General features: G+C 38.0%; 1 protein-coding gene across 2 annotated transcripts; it reads left to right on the forward strand.

Annotated features, from left to right (window-relative positions):
- The first annotated feature begins 1,377 nt into the window (after positions 1–1,377).
- Positions 1,378–20,827, forward strand: LOC128733024 (ras-related protein rab7). Of its 2 annotated transcripts, none has more exons than XM_053826563.1 (5): positions 1,378–1,540; positions 14,373–14,629; positions 14,694–14,912; positions 14,983–15,120; positions 19,534–20,827. In XM_053826563.1, the coding sequence occupies exons 2-5, from the start codon at positions 14,450–14,452 to the stop codon at positions 19,621–19,623; spliced, it is 627 nt and encodes a 208-aa protein (XP_053682538.1). In that variant the 5' UTR covers positions 1,378–1,540; positions 14,373–14,449; the 3' UTR covers positions 19,624–20,827. The 2 variants fall into 2 exon arrangements, with proteins under 2 accessions (XP_053682538.1, XP_053682539.1); XM_053826564.1 differs by lacking the exon at positions 1,378–1,540 and adding an exon at positions 1,679–1,736.
- Positions 20,828–21,824: the final 997 nt, after the last annotated feature.

A 21,824-nucleotide genomic window follows, 5' to 3' on the forward strand; every position in this document is an offset into this window, starting at 1 on the left:
TTGAAAAGCGCTGAATTTTGAACGCGACGGAGATATTTGAATACAAGCGTCGGACTAAACGTGATTTCCGCAGTTTTGAACAGTGAGCGTAAGTGGCGTTTGCTGCGTAAAAATTGTAAAATGATGACCATGCTACAAAGTTGATAAAATTTACCGGGATTGCACGTAAACTGCTTAGTATGAGTGCGAGTTACCAATAATTAACGTGAATGTTACATGAAAAGTGTGATGGATAAGAATTACCTATGTTTTCACGTAAATTTGACGTGCCAATTTTTTTGAGTGTATGTAACTCAAAGCACAAAGAAATATTGATAAAAGGTACATGGATATATTTTATGCGTTGGCAAACTACTTCTGGAGGGCGCTATCGACAGATTTTACACACAAAAAGTCGATTACTTCCTTCGAGCCTGTTAATCTATACTGATTACCATTGATTACGTAATTAATTCGTAGAAGAATTACCTTGCATTTGACGTTTGTTTCTCACCCCTGAGTTGCGCCAAAAACATTCCATCAAGGAAACTGGCATCTCTTTCTCGCGCCTACACTGAAACAAGAATCATGGTAATTGTTACCATATTAGAGGGTAAAATTAAGAGGACACACCAGTGAATTTTTGCAGAAAAGATTTCTGTTTAGCTTAAGCAGTGTTCTGGCCAAATTTATTATGCGTTACTTTCGGCGCCACCCCGATGCATAACAAAAATAACAGAATCGTAGTCAAAATTACTAGACATGACCATGAAAGGTGGTAAAATTATCTGAGAACAAATATTACTTGTACAAGAATCATGGTAAATTTGAATAGCTTTTTCATGGTACTTACAAAAAGCATGCGTTTTCTGCAAAATTGTAGGAGATACCATGGTTTTTGTTTCAGAGCATGATGATAGGTTTTTGGTTGCGTTGCGCCCAGCGCCCTAATCGCGCATCACTGTGCACTCTTAAATGATTCTACCTGTAAATAGGTCGGATTTAGTTAAAGCTAGGTTGAAACTACTCAAAATGTTCTTAAAGTGTACAAACTCAAACTTTGGGTAAAAATTTCAACCAATTTTGGCTACTTGCTACCGATAATTGAATTATTCTCTATGACAAATAACGTAATTTTAAGTTCCTTCTACCAATTTTTTGGTTGAAAAACTACTCAAAATCTGAGTTTGTACGCTTTAAGGGCATTTTGAGTAGTTTCAACCTAACTTTAACTAAATCCGACCAATTTACAGGTAGAATCATTTAAGCGTGTGGGTTTGTTTATTCTTGGGTTTGTCCCTTTTGCCAGTTTTGTCAACCAACAAAATAGCACCCTATACGCGTCAGACGTTTCGAGTCGAAACTCGAAATTTTCGACTTTTCGAGTCAGTGTGTCAGTGTAAAGAGGGTGTTGCAGAGGTTGTAGACGGGCAGCCTATCGAAGTGAAATCAGCGAATTGAAAGTGGAAAATCCTTAAATAAATTCGAAGAACAAGTGTTTTCCTACAGCGGAGTGGTTCGTTTTTAGTTTCGGAAAGGCTAACCAGCTGCGGAACTAACGGTACGAAATAGTTTTACTGTGGTGTGATGCTGATTGCTGACTAGCAGCAAGCACTCTGCTGGAGGGTGCAAAAAAGAATGACGCAAAAGGTGGTCCCGTAGATTCGAATGTGTTTTTGTTCGCTTCGTATGACAAGATTGTGTAAAATATTTCCTTTGTTAAAAAGAATGAAAAACGAATATGAATCCGACTTGAGGTACAGATCCACGATGATCAATGTGTTGGTGTATTTCGTTTCGAAAGCAGTGGTCAGAAAGGAATCGTATAATTAGTGCTTATCAAAGTAAAACCAAATAAAAAAGAGTAAAAAATTGGTGACGTTGTCCCATATAATTTTTTGATACTTTGCTTTACTCATCAATATTGGTTAGCGCACAACGTAACAAAGTGATAAGTTACTATTAGTTCAATGGTCTTGCGAGATCTTGAGCTGATCGGACATAGTCAGCTTGTAATTGTGTAGTTCTGTGCGGGCTTGTTTGAACTGTAAGAAGATGAGGGTAAAAGTCTATCCGACATGAATCATATGCTTCCGATACGATTGCATTGAGAATAGAAAAAAATATATATTCCTTTTGCGCCTCATCAAACTAACACGAACGAGTCATATGAGCAATAAGTTTTGTTTTGACCGTGAAGCCTTGTTGCCAATTCGTAGGGAGTTTCCTGCTTATTTACAGGTAGTCAGGTACTAACGTATAGAAAAGTCGCTGGGACACCAATCACGGAATTTTTAATTGTAAAATTTACGACTTAGTTTAGACATCACATACCATCACTCTATCAATTTGGTATGTGATTCATATTCCAGAAGTTATTTTTGTAAGCATAATATTTCAAGTGTAAACACATGCTAATTCTATTTGTTTCATAATAATCTGGTCGAACCTTTTCTTTGTTTTAGTCATTCGTGTTATGAAAGCATTGTAGGTAGTAAAACCACCATTGCAACGAATAATAGGTAGTACAAATAGATACCTGCCACGGAATAGCAATAGCGTCTAGAAATCATCCAGTCCAAACACAACGCATATGATGTCTGTTGCGTTCCCAAAGTTAGCATGGAACAGCTGACAAATTTTCGAAAAATCGTATCCATTTTTTTGTCTGTCGAATGTCGACCGACAGAAGCAAACGGCAGCTTTCGTACTGATTTCTGAATTACTTCCTGGGGAAAAGTACACTGCGTAAAAGATTCGACTACGACCTATTTTAAATCTGTGACGTTGCGCGGACGAACGAACTCTGTGCGTCTGACTCTGAACAAGCGAAATGCAGTGATTTCTATTTTTTTACATAAACGTATGATTTAAAGAATAACGATTTATATGCTTAATGAAAATGTTAATGTATAGTAAGGACACTTCACCCTTTAAAAATCAATGATACCTATACATATTGTTTTATTTTATGCGTAGGTACCATTTGCAACGATGAGGTTTGCAAATATATCCTCAGCAAGCGCTACGTGAATACACCTGGTATGTTTTCTTGACCTAGTGAATGATATAACAACGACTGTTTATGTGGGGTTAATATTAGGCCCGTCTTGTAAACATAACATGGTGGTGCTTAGAGCTTCTAATATACAACTGGCCAGTACAGTATTTCAAATTTTTCTTAAACGTTAAGTTTTACGTCGACGGCCTAAGCAATAGTCTCATAACTAAGCTGCGAATCTTGTGTAGAAGTGCGTCGGCCACCAGCGTCTAAAGCAAGGGGAAGAAAACTCTTTGCAGATATTCTTTGGTCACCTAAATCATCACAGACGTATTTCAATGATGCTGTGAATTTTCTGCTTGAAAACATTGATGGAATCTAGTTTATTGTGGTGTAGTTCATTCTGTTTTGGAAGAAAGCCGTAATGATTGAAACGAAGGACTAGTAATCGAAAGCTCTTTCAATATCAAGGAAAGCACAAAGTACCGTTTCCTAATATTTGAGTGATTTCTCAATTAACGCAATAACACAGTGCAGTGCGATTTCCGTAGATTTGCCGTGTTGATATGCATGTTGAATTTCATGCAACTGCGGATATAGTTATCAGTGATTTTCTCCATCAACTTGAGAAGCGTTGATGTCAAACTTATTAGTCTGCAAGCCTTATGCATGATTTCTCTTTTTTTCTTGCTTGGGTATGAATACAACCTCTACTTTTCGCCAATTCTCCGGGATATGTCACAAAGTGAAACTGGCTCGATAAAGGTTGATGAGCTCGGCCAGTATAACGTCGTCGATTTTCTGTAAGAAAATGAGTAGAATACCATCCGGACCTGGAGAATTCGTTGGTTCAGAAGAGCTAACAGTCCATTCAATCGAAGCCTCTATAAATAACCGGCGTGCAGGCTGAGCCGAGCCACTTGGCACATTACGTAACGATTCATTCCAAAGCAGCGAGGCCTGATTTCATCGATTTTTCTTAACACTTCACACTCTGCATTTAAATAAAAGAGACATTTTTCTCAAGGGTTTTTCCTCATTTGTAAGATTTTGGCCAATCCCCCTCCCCCATAAAAAATCTTAGTAAGATTTTTTGAACATCAAAATTCCCTCCCATGGGTAGGTGGTTTGACGCGTACTTCGGCCAAACGACCTAAAAATTCTTAGTTCCGCATGTAGAATGTTTATAGTTTAAGTTGGATATATGTGTAGTATGTAGTATTGCATAATTTAGCTTTATGTGTAGCATGTGTCTCGTAAAGCGGAATGGAGCGAAATCGAACGGATTTGATTTTAAATTCAATCCGTTTGGGCCGAAGCACCGGGAGGGCTTACTCGGTTCCCTAGATGAATTGCTGGTATGCACAGAAATTTCTCTAGAAAACTGAAACCAAATCCTACCCACCATTCATGAGATTTTGACTTACTCATGAAAATTAAAATGTATCGCTAGTTAGAACGAACGAGTGTTCAAAAATGATGTGATGTCTTTATTTGCGTAATCGAGACATTTTCTATGAGATTGCCATAGAATTTGTGGCTGTTATGCGATTATGGACAGCACAGCACTGAAAAATATACACACACGTACATGTATACATGTGTATGCATGTATGAGTGTGCATGGGTGTATAGGTACGAATGAATATATGTTTGAGTGTTCTATGATGAGTCGGAAATTCTTATACCTATGCTGCCAAATTACAATTATTAATGGGCAGGAAGTTATAGTCAGTAGCTGTGTTTCCTGTATCAGTTTCCTATGCTATTACTATTATTACTAATATTGCTATCGTTGCTGTTACTGTCACCTCTATTGTATGGTTTTGGATGTAATTATAATTTTTTTTTTTTTATTTCCCTCCTTTATTAGAATGATTTGCATGTCTTGTGACTAACCGCGTTAACGGTATTCAACTAACAACATAAAATGATCATGTATGACGCTGTTTGGCCTTCCTAATGCTGATGAGCCTCTGTCGGAGAGTCCATCAAGTCGAACGGTGGCAACTCACCGGCGGCCTGCTCCTCTCCATTCTTGCGGCTGTCGTCGCGGTCGGACTTAGTGGATCACTCGAAAAGATTTATAGCCTCGATATATATCTTGTTCTGTCCATTGCCCAATGCTGGCAGACTTCAACTGAAATTCCATTTCTAACTAAATCTTTTTAGAGTTAAAACTTCTTCAAGTAAAAACAGGTATTCGATTCTCTGGTTGATTCAAGTGATAGCGAAGGGCTGTCCTCAATCATTTCCACTTCCTAAAATGGGGTCATAGTACATAATATATGGCCGTGGTATGAGGATTTATTTTTCGATTCAATACCATCCTCACAGAATTATCAACGTCGTTAACATCTTATTAAGTCTTGCTTTAGTGACAGCTTGCACTTAAGACCTAACACGGCATATATACATATCTCCAAGCGAAGTTCTTTTTGATCCACCTCATCCCTTCTTAGTTACAGAATCATTTCAATTGACCACGGTCTGAAGAGCATACCGACAAATCGGTTGACTACCGCTACAAATATGCAATTAATGCCACCGGGAATAATACGAGCGAGTACCAGTCCCCATTACATCGCATCTGCTCTATTTTTCGGAAGTTCAAGTAGTTTTTCGATAGTTCTGAGCGATAATATTGCTCTTGAATAATATTCCGCACAAAATATTCGAAAATTTACGCCATCAGCTACAATACTGCAAAGATGGGAGATAAAGAGGCGGCTGTGGCTTTTAATGAGCATAGGTTGTGGAACAGCGCTGGGTCAATCGTGATGACATGGGTATTTGGGAGATGAGTAGCGTCCAGCCTAGCGAGTAGTTAGTCGGTAGTAGCATAGGTGATGGACAGACATAGAATTCTCGTGATATTACTAACTTGAAAATTGCAATCAACATGTTGACTAAAAAATTCCTCTTTTCTTTTCTTTTCTTTTCTTTTCTGCCTGATCTCTATCGCTTCTTCTCACGGCAACAATAATGTTGCTGTGAGGGGAGGCAAGAGACCAGCCACAGATGACCACACTGGTGACAACGATGGAGAGGACGGCCGGCGTGGAGCCTGCTTCAGGTTTAATCAAGATTGACTACGAACAAGATGAGGAAACAAATAAAGGAAGGAGAAAACAAGATAAGTACAAGCCATCTTATGCTATATTGACCAAGCACACAATTATATCAAGCCAAGTTCTGTCACTCTTCTTCCGCCCATTAATCCATAATCACCAATACATTATGGAGCTAGCGTAATCCGCACGGATTCTTTTAACATTATCACAACCACCTTATCTCAGCCCTGGACAGACTTGGCTCTAACTGCCCCACCTTGTGCTGCAAACAGAAACAGAAACAGAAACAGAAGATTTTTTGAACATCAAAATTCAAGTTTTATTCAAAAAGTTAGACATTGAAAGAATATGGAAACGGTCAACAGAGTTCAAACAAGTTCATAAAAACCAAAGTTTAAACAAATTCATAAAAAAGAACAAACAAAATTAATTATCTGTTGTAAATCCCTGCATATCCCACTCATGAACAGAACGAATGCTCAGAAACTCACTAGCGTTCACAAAATTCACACTGATCCACTCTACATCCTCTGAACACGTGTCTTCGTCAAGTAGCATACAAAGAACTTCTTTGCCTCTTCTAGATAACACGCGTCATGATCTTACATCGGTATTGGCACTGCATTGCCTCTAACGAACAGATCTATAATGGCCATCCACGGTTTCCTGTGAAGCAAAATACTGACCACCCCATTCTGGTCACACGCACAGGCAAGATCTTTGGGAACAGAAGAACAATACATCCCAAGAAACATTTGCATTTATATTAGTTGAATAAAAGCTACTTTTAAACAAAAATGTTTCTCGTGATCGTACCCTCCCAGTTGGCTTCGAGGTGTGACGCTGGCCTAATAAACTAGTCGTCGTATGTTCGACTCTCGACTGGGAGAGGCTGTTAGAGTCAACAGGCTTCATTTTGGGTTTTTTGCTCAGTAAATGCTCATTAGACTACAACGCCTCAACGAAGCAGAATTCGAAAAAGTAGTGTAAAGAGCAATTGTAGAGTTTATTATTGTCTACAATATTGTTGAAGAAAGTATAGCTTTATCTCTTGTATTTACGACGCTATGGGGCTGCCTTTTGCCGTTGGAAGCAAAAAGAGCGCTCATTTGGCTACCAACGGGTTAGCAGCCCCATAGCGTCGTAAATACAAAAGATAAAGCTATACTTTTTTCAACAATATTGTAGATAATAATAAGCTCTACAATTGCTCCTTACACTACGTTTTCGAATTCTGCTTCGTTGAGGCGCTGTAGTCTAATGAGCATCTACTGCACTCTAACAGCTGGCTGCGAAGTCTGTTGTATAAAAAACAGAAGATCAAGTCTCGATAACGGAATGTAGCACCTAGGCTTTGCTTTGCTTTGCTTTGTTGCTGCCTTGCGGGATTGGGATAGGCAATTGCAACGAAATATGTAGACCGACTGCTGTTTCCCTGAATGGGCAAGGCTAAAATACTCGGCTGCTACGCATTTCCTTGTAGCATGAAGGATTGACACTTCACAATTGAACTTATCCATTTAAAAATTTATGTAACAAGTGACATGAGTTGCTATTAAAAAATGTGAATTTTTCATATTTTTTTCGTCTATGAAAATCATACGTCCCTCCCCCCATTATGCCTTACGTAATTAGTGCACGGCAAAGTGAACAAATTTAAAAGTTTCAGAGGCTGAGAGCATTTCGAGTTGAAGTTGCGCTGCCCGGGAGGATAAACGAACTTAATCTGAAATCTGAATACTAGAGATGCCAATACCGGGGGGTATTTTGAAAACCGGTTTTTCGGTATTGATAAATGCAATACCGGTAAAACCGGTAAAAGTTAACATTTGAAAACTGCATTTAAAAATTATATTAATTGAAGAAGAATTTTCCATAATCAATCGTACTCAATTTTTTTTGGCATAACTAATTGACTAGTTCATTAAAACAATAAAATTTAACAATGCGATGAGAATTTACCATGTTTTCTTTTAAACGAGAACAAATTTTAATGAAAATCTTCCGGAAGCAGAGAATCTTCATTCGGTGAGAACACAGAGAAAGAAAGAACAATTCCTAACGGTAAATTAGAAATGTGGCTAGGAAAACCCTTGTTCAAGCGTTTGTTTTAATAAGCTGCTTAGATACTGACATTCATGATAAATTATAACTGAAAGTTCAGTTGATTTGGTTCGTCTGTCTGCTCGGTTTCTGAATTTATTCCATTGACTTTTAAAATAATAAAACCTTGCAGAATTTTATTATCAGAACATCCTTGAAGCCTTGAAGAATGTTACAAAGTCATCACGAATAGTGCGGCTAATTATAAAACGAATAAATTTAAATATAGGGTAGCACGGGGCAAGATGCCCACCTTAAGCTCACTATCAATATATCCGAAGAAATCTACAGCAAAGGGCTCAAAACCCTCGCTACGTTATCTTTTACAGTCTTTTCTATAACCTGTATGCATATTGGATGCTAAAAGTTATAACGCATATCAAATATTCACGAGCAAAAATTCATCGATTTTTGGGAATTTTTCCAACCTGCGGGGCAAGATGACCATCCTTTTCAAAAGATGTTAAACCTTCATTGTATTTCACGTATAATCTAAATAATAAATATTATGGATTCAAGCTGGTCATAAACTATGTTAAACATTATTTGAATAATTTGGAGTGTTTAGTTAACCATAAAAAAGTTGTTCATTGAATGTACGTATTCCTCTGTGGTCATTATTATACAGAAATATGTTAAACAATGTATTTTTATCGAAAACAAATAAATATGCATGTTTATTCCGTTACAAATATTTTATGCAGCGATTGTTGCTGATTTAAGGTTATGGTTATGCAATTCAGGGTAGCAATCTTGGTCTATAAAGCGGTGCGCATTTTGCCCCGCAAGTAGGTGTATTTTTTAAAAGCAATTTGTGGTAAATGCATTATCTGCGATTGTTGCTGATTTAAGGTTATGGTTATGCAATTCAGGGTAGCAATCTTGGTCTATAAAGCGGTGCGCATTTTGCCCCGCAAGTAGGTGTATTTTTTAAAAGCAATTTGTGGTAAATACATTATCTGCATAATCAACATCTGATTCATTACTAAAATCAATGCCACGATAACTCTTTCGTTAGATGAATTTTTTTTAAATCATGATTAAAACCTTATTTTATGGCTGCGCAATCTTATAATAAAAGCAGTATTTTTAATCATCGATCTATTTTTTATGTTATCGAAGAGTTCAATGATTTTATTTTTGTAATTGTTTGAATTATTGTTAGATGTAGTGTTTATTTACGCGTACGGTTACTAATTATATACCTTTATAGCGTATATAACGATTTTTGGAAGGGTGGTCATCTTGCTCCGGGTGGGCATCTTGCCCCTTTTTACCCTACGGGCTCTCTCTGAAATTCTACCGATACAGTAACTCGAACAGCAGTTGTGCGGTACCTGAAAGGTGATCCGAGAGTAGTTTTAGAGTTCGTAGTTCGTAAAGTTTGCAAGTTTTCTGGTACAGCAATTCGACAGCAGCAGACTGGTTCTAGCACTGCGATAAAATCTTCTTTCTTCATGAATTCCTCATCGCTTAAGTAAAGCGTATCGTTGCTTCTCAGATCGGACAGAAACGTTCGAAGCGATGATTGAAGCCCGCAGAATTGTCTCAGCACTGCCAAAGTGCCAATAGGTTATTCTAAATAAACATAAGTTTATTTCTATTCCAGTTTGTACTAGCACCCGAACGAATTTCTTTTCCGTGTTGTGTTCTGGCATTTCTCTAGAGTACTCTGTTAATTTTTACAAAAGATTTTCTGAACAGCTTCACAGATATCGCACGTTTCTTCCATTGCGCAAATGCGCAATATTCTTAATTATGTGGCGCATGAAAGCAAGAAATCGGACCTACTTTGCCCTTCGCAAAACGCTACGATCAAGAAGCATACGCCGCCGTACGAAGCAGACAATGTACAAAACCCTTATTTAAGTTCTTTAGTAAGTAGTTCTTTACGAACTTGAAACTGTGACATCGCTCTCGGTGGAAATACGCGCCCTTGTCGTGTTTGACCGGAAGATGCTGCAGATGATATTTGGTGGAGTACAAAATGAAAGCGGAGAGTGGCGAAGGCGTATGAATCACGAACTAAACGTATTGCTCGGAATATTCATCGTACAGCTGGCGAAAGTCGGTAGGCTACCGTGGGGTGGACACGTCGAAGACCCCAACGACCCCATCGGCACTAGGAACAGAGGGGCTCAAAATGCAAGATGGCTCGATCAAATTTGCACTTCTGAGACAAATGGGAAATTGGCGACGAGTAGCCCATGGAGTGGAACGAGTTGAATGGAGACGACTGATTAAAAAACACGAAGCGCTCCGGTTCTATGCTGGCAGCGGTGAAGTATTTCGGGATGTTATTGAGCTATTATTTGTAGAACCTTCAATCATGAAATTAAGTTTACCCTATGTTTCAAAAGTTTTACTAGCGATTCAGACTTCTTGAGTTGTTATTTGAGCATGCAAAAAAATACCGAAAATACCGGTTTTTGATGGTGGAAAAACCGGTAATTCGGTATTGGAAAATAGCCCGGTAAAACCGGTATAGCATCCCTACTGAATACGTCAATACTTAAAGTCTGAATGATGCACCCAACTTTCCATGACAATGGCATTATAACATTTGGCTTTTACAAAAATAGCACATGCAAAAAACGCCTTCTCTACTGTTTTACCTGACTCACTGCGAATATGCGTGTTATTGAAATAAAACGTCACCATGCGTTTTATTCGTTTATTACGCATATGCAGCTAATATCGATAGCAAACGATTTTTTATAAGTTGTGCTTTTGTTATTGCATTTAACTTGTAAAAAGTTGCATAAATAACAATTCAGTTTCACAATACAATTATTGCGTACTACTAGCACTTGCAATATAACGTTTAAGTACGTTATTTTTAGTGATCAAAATTAACGATATTTTCGATACAAGGGCGATATTTTTCGAAAACTTTCGAACCAACACGATCCCGCGAATAACACAGTAGCGGAAAACTTTACATCAACCATGGGCTGTATATAGACCTTGAAATAAACAATTAAAATGTTTGGAAGCTTAGGACAGCAAGCAGGTCTGCCTAGATCAGAGTTATACTGGTTTTCATAAGTGAAGGTCAAGTACAAAGTAGGTATAGATAACGCCTGCGGCATACATTAGTTCCATACGGTAAATGAGGATCGGAGTACTATTTGCAGAAAAGATAAAGACCGTTATTCTTTGCGCACAAGGGATGGCCGTTGGTAAGATTTGTTTATCCAATTCAAGATGCAGTTTTCGCTAAACTATGATAGCTGGTTCATCAACCTCGCTTACCGAAAGCGTCATGTTTTGCCTTTCTACTATATAAATATATAGTATAAAGGTATAGAAATCACTTGGAAAACCGGAAATGGAAAGAAGGTCCTGCGGGCCGAATGTTATATACCATTCGACTCAGTTTCGAAAACTGAGCATTTTCTGTGTGTGTATGTATGTGTGTGTGTGTGTGTGTGTATGTGTGTGTGTGTGTATGTGACGCTTTTAATCTCACTCACTTTTCTCGGAGATGGCTAGACCGATTTTAAAGTTCTTAGTGTCAAATGAAAGGTCTAGGTGTCCCATTGGTCGCTATTGAATTTCATACTGATCGGACTTTTAGTTCAAAAGTTATGTATAAAAATACGAAAAATATGGGACTTCATTATCTCATAGGTCTCTTAACCGATTTGAACAAAATTGATTGCATATGAAAGGGGAGCCTTGCAAAGCCTTAACTTCCAAATTTCATGACGATTGGACTTGTAGTTTGAAAGTTACTTAAAGAAATGTGAAAAAATAGTATTTAAAACATATTTATGTAACATATAAGCATTAATTTAATGAAAAACATCACACATTTTATGATTATTTGAAAATTACTGCTGAGATCTATCAAACGAAACTGAGTTATTCAAAATCGGACGCTTCATTCAAAAGTTATTCAAACTTTAACACTTAAGCACCGTATATTAAACCGTTAAAACGTGTGAAATCAAAACATATCAATCAAATGTTGATTGTATTCAATGTATGAGATGTGTGTGATGTATGTGTGTATGTATGTATGTATGTATGTATGTATGTATGTATGTATGTATGTATGTATGTATGTATGTATGTATGTATGTATGTATGTATGTATGTATGTATGTATGTATGTATGTATGTGATGACAATTTGCAATTTTAAAATTTGCAATGAAATTCAAGAAAAGTGAGAAACATGTCAATTGTCCGAAGTTTTTGAAGCCTCTTAGTGGAATACGAACTCTGAAATTAAAGAAAAGAAAAAACTTTTACCGACTAAATTCCACTATTTAATATTTATTCGCGACAGATACGTATACGCTTTGAAATAAGACACTGATGAAGCCTGCACGTCGTAGGTGAACTACGTATCTGTTGCAAATAAATATTAAATAGTAGGATTCAATCGAAAAGTTTTTTTCTTTTCTTTGATTTCAGATTTCAATTGTCATTTTCTTCACTTGCTGTTACTCACAATTGTACAAGAAAAGCAAAAAGCGAAGAAAAGCAGTTTATTTAAGCATGTAGGTATAGTGGTGTATAGAATCAAAATTACTAGTGAGTTGATTTTTCCAAATAAATTTGTACAAATTCCAAACAAATTCTGCGCATCAATAGATGCTCTTTTCAATCAATAGATACTAGAGCTTAGAAATGTTATATGAAAAATAGGAAGTAAACGTTGCACGGTAGAAATTTTGTAAGATTTGTTTTCGTTAGTGATATTTTAAAGGACAGATGTCTTATGTCATGTATCATGTTTTAATAAATAAATCAAAAAAAAAGACAAGCACTGGGAATCATATCGATCGTATTTCCCATTCTCAAGCATGTTTATGGCGCAGCTTTGGCACTATTTTTCGACCTCATCTTGTTTTCCTAACCCTCTAACATTGTAAAAACGATGCGATCAAGCTAATGACTATCTTTTCATGAAAGTACATTCAAAAGAAGCTTAAGTTTTGATTTTCATGCAAAAATAATTATCTGAAGGAGCGCTAGCTAAGAAATAGTTCCATTTCTCGTTTTCATATCTAATGCTCTATTCAGTAATTTTTTTCTAATTCAGATATATTGCAAAATTGAAACCAAGCAAACCAATAGTAAAATTTTGAGATTAATCATTTTGTTGTACAATATCCTTTTTCTTCAAAAGCGAAATATAATAATAATTTTTCTGAACTCTTGTTTTTCAAAGATGCTAACTTTTGAATGCATGGTATTAATATCAAAATATCAAAAAATCTGCTATGAACAAATACTTCATATTGTCAATTCAAAACCAGTTTCGTATGTGGCTCTGAAGCCCGAAAGTTAAGGCCGTCTGCAGACCCGTTAGAGGGTTAATTTCTAATTTTCTATACATATTCATTCAAGTCTGTAAAAATTATCTTTTGTGTTTACATTATTTTTCTATAAATATTATAAAACTAAATAAGGTGTTCATCAAGTAACATAAATGACGCTTACATGTATTTACGCACCCAAGGAAAGAAAATATAATTATTCTACACAATACATTGTGAATTTTACTGGCAAATAAGGATTTTGAGGAATATGGAACGGATATTTAAAAATATAGTCTAATATAACATCTATACATCTACAATTAAGTTCCTGAGAAATTAAATAATGATTATTGTGGCAGTAGAAAGGCTAGGTCACGCCGCTAGGTGGATTAATTCGGGTTTTATTTAGTGGGTGATCTCTATCTCTATCTCATCTCTATCTATGATTTGCTTTCAAGAGCATCTGTATTTTTCAAACCCTTTGTTAAATTCGTCGTACCTTGTTGATTAGTGTATCCTTCCAGGCCTCTGAACAATACACAGTATTTGCCAGGTGTTTATACCTTTGTTAAAACAAAGATAATAAGTGAAATTGATCGTGTACTAAATGCCCAAATAAACAGTAGTCCATCTCGCCCACTATGATCGTTAAATCCCCATTCCTATAAACGAGTTTTTTGTGTGCCCTAATATTTTAAGAATTCTTAGACTTTTTATTTCCATACAAAAAGCATGATAACATTATACAGATTGGGAACAAAGAACTCCGTCAAGCGATATTTACTGTCACATACGAGAAGTGCACAGACTTCACATCGGTTTATAATCGGTTGATCGTTTAATAATAATAACATATGTGTACCTACCTCACACAGAAAAACCGCTCATCTTTAAAGTATCGTAATCAGTAAATTCGCATCTCTGCTTATTTCCGCCACAGGTGTATAGTTAAAGCGTGAACGGTTGATAGCTAAAACACGGCATCTTGTTATTAGTGCCACGAGTAAGAGCTGTACAATGGCAACTAGGAAAAAAGTACTACTGAAAGTTATCATCCTTGGCGATAGCAGCGTCGGTAAAACGTCCCTAATGAATCAGTATGTAAACAAACGTTTCTCGAACCAGTACAAGGCTACAATCGGAGCCGATTTCCTGACCAAGGAAGTAGTAATCGATGATCGAGTTGTTACGATGCAGGTAATATACAACCTCAATGTGGAACGGACAATCTGTTTCAATCCAGCTATTTGTTTATCGGTAGATATGGGACACTGCTGGACAGGAACGGTTCCAATCGCTCGGAGTCGCATTTTACCGTGGAGCGGATTGCTGCGTACTGGTGTACGACACCACCGCTCCGAATACGTTTAAAAATCTGGACTCCTGGAGGGATGAATTTCTGATTCAGGCGAGTCCCCGTGATCCGGACCACTTCCCGTTCGTAGTGTTGGGTAATAAGATTGACCTCGAGAATCGAACGGTACGTAATACATTTTTGGTCGTTTATTATAGCATATCGTTAATTATCCGTCGGTTTTTCTCTCCTGTAGGTATCAACCAAACGTGCCCAACAGTGGTGCCAAGCAAAGAATGATATTCCCTACTTTGAAACATCAGCCAAAGAAGGCATCAATGTAGACCTTGCTTTCCAAACAATTGCCAAAAATGCATTAGCCCAAGAAAGTGAGGTAAGTGAAGTCTTTGATATTATAATAGGTTATTGCTATAATACAGTTAATTAAATAAGTGTTCGGAAGTTGTTCAACGAGTTTGACACTGTTTGTTGATATGGATGCACAACGCAGTAAAAAGGTAAAAATATTGCGGAAAATCTCCCTTCTTAGACTCCCACGCAAAAATTATTAGCTGGGGTTTTTCTGCGTCACACACACATGTTCAATTTAGCAATTTGACGCCTCTATTCACCTCCAGTTTGACGCTTCTGCACGCCTCCTTGTTTAACAAGCATATCTTCAATGTATTGATCAGTATAGACGATAATTTATGTTCAAATAAGAATTTGCGTAGAACTCCTAAAATTGCTGCAAAGCACAATAAGTTGTCGGTCTTCAAATTTGGTGATCAGTTACTTCAACTCCGATCGCTAGTGACGTCAATTATACAGACATTTATCTTATATATAAAAATGGATTTCTGTCTGTCGGGATGTTCCTTATAGAATCAAAAACTACTGAACCAATCGGCGTGAAAATTTGTAGAGGTTTTTGGGGCCAGGAAAGGTTTTAGTGATGGTTAGAGTCCCCTCCCTCCACTAAGAGGGGGCTCCCATACAAATGAAACACAAATTTCTGCATAACACGAGAACTAATCAAGCAAATGGAACCAAATTTGGCAAGTGGGGCTTTTAGGGGGCAGAAACTTTTTCTATGATGAATTAGGACCCCTCCCCTGTTAAGGAGGGGGGCTCCCATTCAAATGAAATTCAAATTTTCTTAAAACTTGAGAACTAATCAAGCAAATGGAACCAAATTTGGCATGTGAGAGATTTTGGAGACTTGAATTTATTTTATGATAGAGACCTCTCACCCCTGTGGTAGGGGGATATGGACTCTCATTCAAATAAAACAGAAATTTTTGCGAAACTCAAAAACTAATCGAACTCGAGAAATTCGAGACTCTTCCATAAAACATTAGTCAATAACAAGACCACAAAAACTATCTATAGTAACACTAGATCATTCAGGACGAGACGGCCGCGAGTGTTGCCGGTGACCCGCCGTCGGAAGCGCCGCCCACTGGGGGAGGCAACTCCCCGCAGAAATCACTACTGTCTAGATTTATTTGTTTTCCTCGGTCTACCTGGGTTTCCTGGGACGAGCGACTGCGAGTAAGGAGAGGATCGCGAAATGGTACTTTTCACAAAAAAGATTTCCGTAAAATGGTACATTCCGCTTAAGGTTTTTCGCAAAATGATATTCGGCTAAATGTTGTACAATCATGGCGAATATTACTATCCGCTTTCTGGCTATGCAATGAGAGGAAAGGGGAGTTGTTTTCTACTTTATTGTGAGAAAAAATTGCAAATTTGTATATTTGCAACTACCCATTCCTGGTAACTAATCAGCATTAACATAAGCAGCAAATCAGCGTATCTGGCATTTTGTAATGCACGTTGTTGTATATTAGCTTTTTGACTGCATAGGTGTTGTAAATTGGCATCCAAAATTGTATTCAAATTCTTCGTGTCGGTAATTAGCTGTAAATTAGCATTGTCAGCACTATAAGAAGGTTATCAGTAAAGTAGCTGTATATTTTGCGAAAATAGCATTTAAGTAGCATTTAAGGCGACTTAAATGCTTATTGGCCTACATTTGAATAGCATTGGTGATGCTTATTGGTTACCTGGGATGCTTTCATAGTTACGTAACTGCCAAAATGAATCATCTAAGGTTGAACTCCTCAGAAACTTGCAAAACTCGAGATTGTGACAAAGATCATCCGAGATTCATGATTTATGTACAACACAGGTTAATTTGTGGCAATAGGAAGTTTGTCGGGTCAGCTAGTGTATGTATAAATTAGAGTGAACTCCTCATATTTATGCATTGATGTAGGTACTATATTTTCTGTCTTAACGTTTATTTAATTAAAATTGTTTAGAAAACCACCTGTAAGGCTAACTTATAACAATTTAGGTTATTACAAAAGCTGAAAGGTAATCATACATAAATATTTCCATCTATCTATCACTGCTTGCTTTACTAACGCGGATTTTACCTGTCGTCAGGACTGTCGTTGGTTAAGCTGCGTCGCCATGAGCCTCTGGGTCTGCCTCTTCCACGTTGTCCTTGCGAACTCCAGTCAAGTGCTTCTCTACAGATTTCGTTCGCCGCTTTCCTCATGGACATCGACGATGGAATTCCTCGTTGAATATCCAGTTTCACTGACAGTGGATTTCGCGTTTGAGTTTAAAATTCGTGTTTTGGTATGTACAGCAATCTGGTTTCGCAGTCCTGCAAAGGTTCCCCTAGCCTTTCGGATCCGTTTGGTTAGGTATCTTGGTGCAACCATCGAGCGTTGTCTGGCTACCAAGGTATTGAAAGGCTTTCCCCTGCTCAACATGTTGTCAGTGTTCACTACCATAGTTAGTCTTTCCTACTTTGAATTTGAGATCTGCTTCCTGGGAGCGTGTGGGTTCAGTGTTGTGCGAATAATCTTTATCTGCTCCGTCGCTAGAGAATTCTAAGGCAATCCTCGGTTTGGTCTACTGTCAATCGCTCCAGCTACCCAGCTAGCACCAAATCGTATATCAATGTACGGAAATTATCGTAAATATCTCTTAACAAATTCAATATCGTAACTAAAGCTTGATAAAGTGAGCCCAAGTTGATTTTTTATCGTGTATTCGTCCAGGTCTAAAGCGACGGGGGGGGGGGGGGGGGGGGGTAGAACCCCCAAACCCCGCCCCATCGTTGAAAAAAATGCCATGGGCTTTAGCCCCCCCTAGAAATGAGCGCTAGTTTCGCCAATGTCTTTAAGTCACTACTGAGTACGCACTACTGATTTCTAGCGTTCGTTGAAAATGTCTTTAAGTCACTACTGAGTACTCACTACTGAGTCCTAGCGAGCGAGCGAGATATGCTCACCCTGCTGAATAGTTGTGGTGATCCATGCCATCATGCTACTCCAGAACAGGCTACTTGCCTGCATTGGCTGATAGTCAGAATCTTAGAAATATAAAAGCTTCCGGGGGTAGGAAGCCGGGTGTAATATTCCCAAAATACGAAAAGGGCTGAAATATGAGAACTACCGAGTGATCATTATTCTCAACGCTTCCTACAGAATATTTTCTCAGATCATATTTTGCCACTAACAAGTAGAATTATGGGAAGTTATCAAGCTGCTTTTGTGAAAGCGGCAGCTACTTCAAAAGGGCCGCGAATACCAAGTTACTAAAAGCAGCCTAGGTGCTACACTCCGTTTTCGAAACTTGACCTGTTTATGTTCAACATACTTTGCAGCCAGTGGTTATGGTACAAGGCAATTGAGTTATTTCACGATTGAAAATATGTACTTCATATACGTTAACAGATGACTTCCAGAAGCAAAAAAAAAAATTTTTTTTTTGATTTAAATTACATTCAACTTAAATATTATAAAAACAGTATTTTAAAATATTTTTTAATTGACATTTGCGTTTATATAATGATGTTCATGACGGTGCAGCGTTTCAAGGCGTTCATACGGTTTCTTCATATCATATTCCGGCTTTCATGCCCTTAGACATGAAAAGCTACATACCGTTAAACAACCCAACTACTGGGCTATTGCTACCGAGATTCGAACATACGACGACTGGTTTGTGAAACCAGCGTCACACCTCGAAGCTAACCGGAAACTGTCTTGACCAAGTTTCTTCGCACCAGCTACTCATCGAATTCAAGGCCGCTTGTGAAACTATCGACCGTAAAAAGCTATTTCGAACGGCTTTCCCAAGAAGCTGGCAAGACAAGATTGAGGTCACGACGTAGCGGACGGCAGAGAGATTGTATTAAATAAATGTATAGGTATTTACTGTAATCGACTGCTTTTGCTTATCCGCGAAATTGGGCTCTCCAATCAGTCAAAGCAATTAAAAGGAGGTATTGGTTTAGGATCAAAATTAGATTGGGATACTTTTTTCCCTTGTCTGGTTGATCCCACGCTTTCATAGCCGGAGTTTCCTGCAGTAAAGCGACGAATGTTGTTTTCACATTCAAAAACGTTTGGTAAAAAAGCGAAGCAATTACAAAGCAATGCAAAAGTCACTCTTTGTGCTACATTCCGTTTTTCGGGAATTTGGTCCCGAATAAGTTGTATCTGAGATGGTAAAAATTAAATATATAAGAGCCTTGTTCGCTCTGTAACGAAAGCCAGGCCACTGACAGAACTCCGCATAGAATTACTCAACGTTACAGAAATATTTAGGCATTTTGGTAAAACATCTCTGTTCCAGTGAATCTAGGTTATCAAATCAAAACAGTGTTCTTCGCCGAAATTATAGAAAATTAGGTTAGGTACCCGGCTACGGCCAGTATAATAGTATACGAAACTATCACCAAAGTTGAATATAATGAACCATTGATTATCCTTTTTTACAGGTTGAACTCTACAACGAGTTTCCCGACCAGATTAAGTTGAACGCGGATCGCAACAACCGGCCCCGAAACGGAGACAACTGCTCCTGCTAACTGCTACTGAATAGACAACGTTCGAACAATTCAGCATGAAATCTTTTGTTACAATAACCGACTGCAGCTTGCAGGCAAACCGCAAATAGGCTCCACAAGAAAGAGTAAAGTATAGTAACAATAATGTCCCTCTGAATATTGAATTTAACATTTCTGTTGAAATTAGAAATTAAGCGACAGTTTGCTTCTATACAAAACATTAGAATTGATAAATGCAAAATATACCTACTATAGTTCAATAAATAACCGAACACTAGCACGCCGGGTCTCTTTCACAATATGTTGTACTCCACAGGTCGAAATTTAGTTTTTTTTTCTCTCCCAATGGTACACTCGGTGTTGTATTGTTCCCATATTAGGTTTAATTTCAACTGATTATGCTACTATATAAAAATCTTTTCTTTAATTTTATATGCTAGAAACGATAAAAAATAACCAGTCGATAAGCAAACATTTATATTTGTATAGTAGTACTAAGTCAGAATAAAATAAGCATCTGAGCAGCAGAGATAGATTTGAATGATTCACTCCGTTCGCGGTTTACAGCAGCATCAATTTACTTTCTAGATAGATAATTTCGAAATGTGATCACAGTGCTTCGAATTATGACAAAAATTCCTGTTAGGTGATTGGCACACCGTTTTCATTTTGTTTTTCTTCTCCAAGACCATCTGTTTTCTTGGAGTGCGAATTCACCCCGTAATGCTCTATGCTCGCTTGATGCTTATAACTAAATTATTCAATAGTAATGGTATGATATATTACAAGCTGTCTACGGCATATCTAGCTATCAAAACAAATAATGAGCAAGTAACAGCTGGTAGACAAGTAAAACTCATTCTTTATTTTACGAAAACAAAATAGCAAATCGAAATATCAAAATCAATTGGATAGGCGTATTAGAAAGTAAAACAGTGAAAAATCCGATTAGGATCACAATTAGTATATAAATATGACTTTTGTTCTGTGCTCTGTCTACATCAATAGCTATATCAGAAATAGAAGAAAAGCAACTCAAAACTGTTGTGCAATTGAACAAGTGGTTACGCATTATCGAAGAGCATCGACAGACATATTTTCTCATTTTTCGAAAGTGTAAAATACATAACATTTAAACGAGATGGGCTATTCGAAATAGATTACAGACATCTATATAAAATAGATTATAAACGGTAAATTCATATATCACATAATAAAAGTGATTTATTCAATAGTAAATATGGTGTTTTTTTTGGCCTGGCAAAGGGTGAACATGTGCATTCCATAACCTCTGTTCACTAACTCCTACTCCTACCTCCACGTGGTGCCGGCTGGTGTTCGCAACCTCGGCTGGGTTACTCTAACAGGAACAGGGCCCGCTGGCCGGGCACTGGCGAACACAAGACATCATCCAGGCAAGTCTTGCTCTACTCTGACATACAAGGTGAAAATGCTACTCGAGAAAGAGGAATTGGATACCTACTGAGCCAAGGGGCACATGCGGTCCTGATGAAGTGGGAACCGATAAATGAGCGAATAATCGTTGCCAGATTCAGAACACGGATTAGAAACCTTACAGCAATCCAGTGCTATGCGCCAACAGATGCTGCCGACCTGCAGGAGAAAGAGAGTTTTTACAGCCAGCTGAACAGCGTGGTTGAGAAAATCCCGAAGGAGAACATCCAAATCCATTTGGGCGTCTTCAAAGCGAAGATTGGCTCAAACAACGCGGACCTTGAACGCGTCATGGCCTAGGAGAGATGAGTGAAAACGTGTTGCTATTCACAGAATTCTGTGGTAATAACAACATGGTTATTGGTGTGGTCATTCGCCCATAGACCAGTACATAAAATCACGAGGGTTTCCCGCGATGGCCGGACAGAAAACCAAATCGACCACATCTGCATCAACTGAAACTGGCGAAGGAGCCTTCTTGATGTACGCAACAAACGCAGCGCTGATATCGCATCGACCATCATCTTGTTATCGCTGCAATACGTTTACGCGTCGCACGTGTCCAACGACGGGAGGAGAAAGTTGGGTGCCGCTACGATGTCCGCCGATTGGAGAATCTTGAGATGAAAAGGCCCTTTGTCGAACAACCTCGGAGTTGTCACCTGGTGGAACCGTCGAAAAGCAATTGACCAGCATCAAGAACGCCTTTATCACGATCAGTGATGAAGCCCTCGGCAAAGTGCGCAGCGGGCGGAGGGAGTGGATCT

Source organism: Sabethes cyaneus, chromosome 1 (assembly GCF_943734655.1).
Source record: "Sabethes cyaneus chromosome 1, idSabCyanKW18_F2, whole genome shotgun sequence".
Lineage (NCBI taxonomy): Eukaryota > Metazoa > Arthropoda > Insecta > Diptera > Culicidae > Sabethes > Sabethes cyaneus.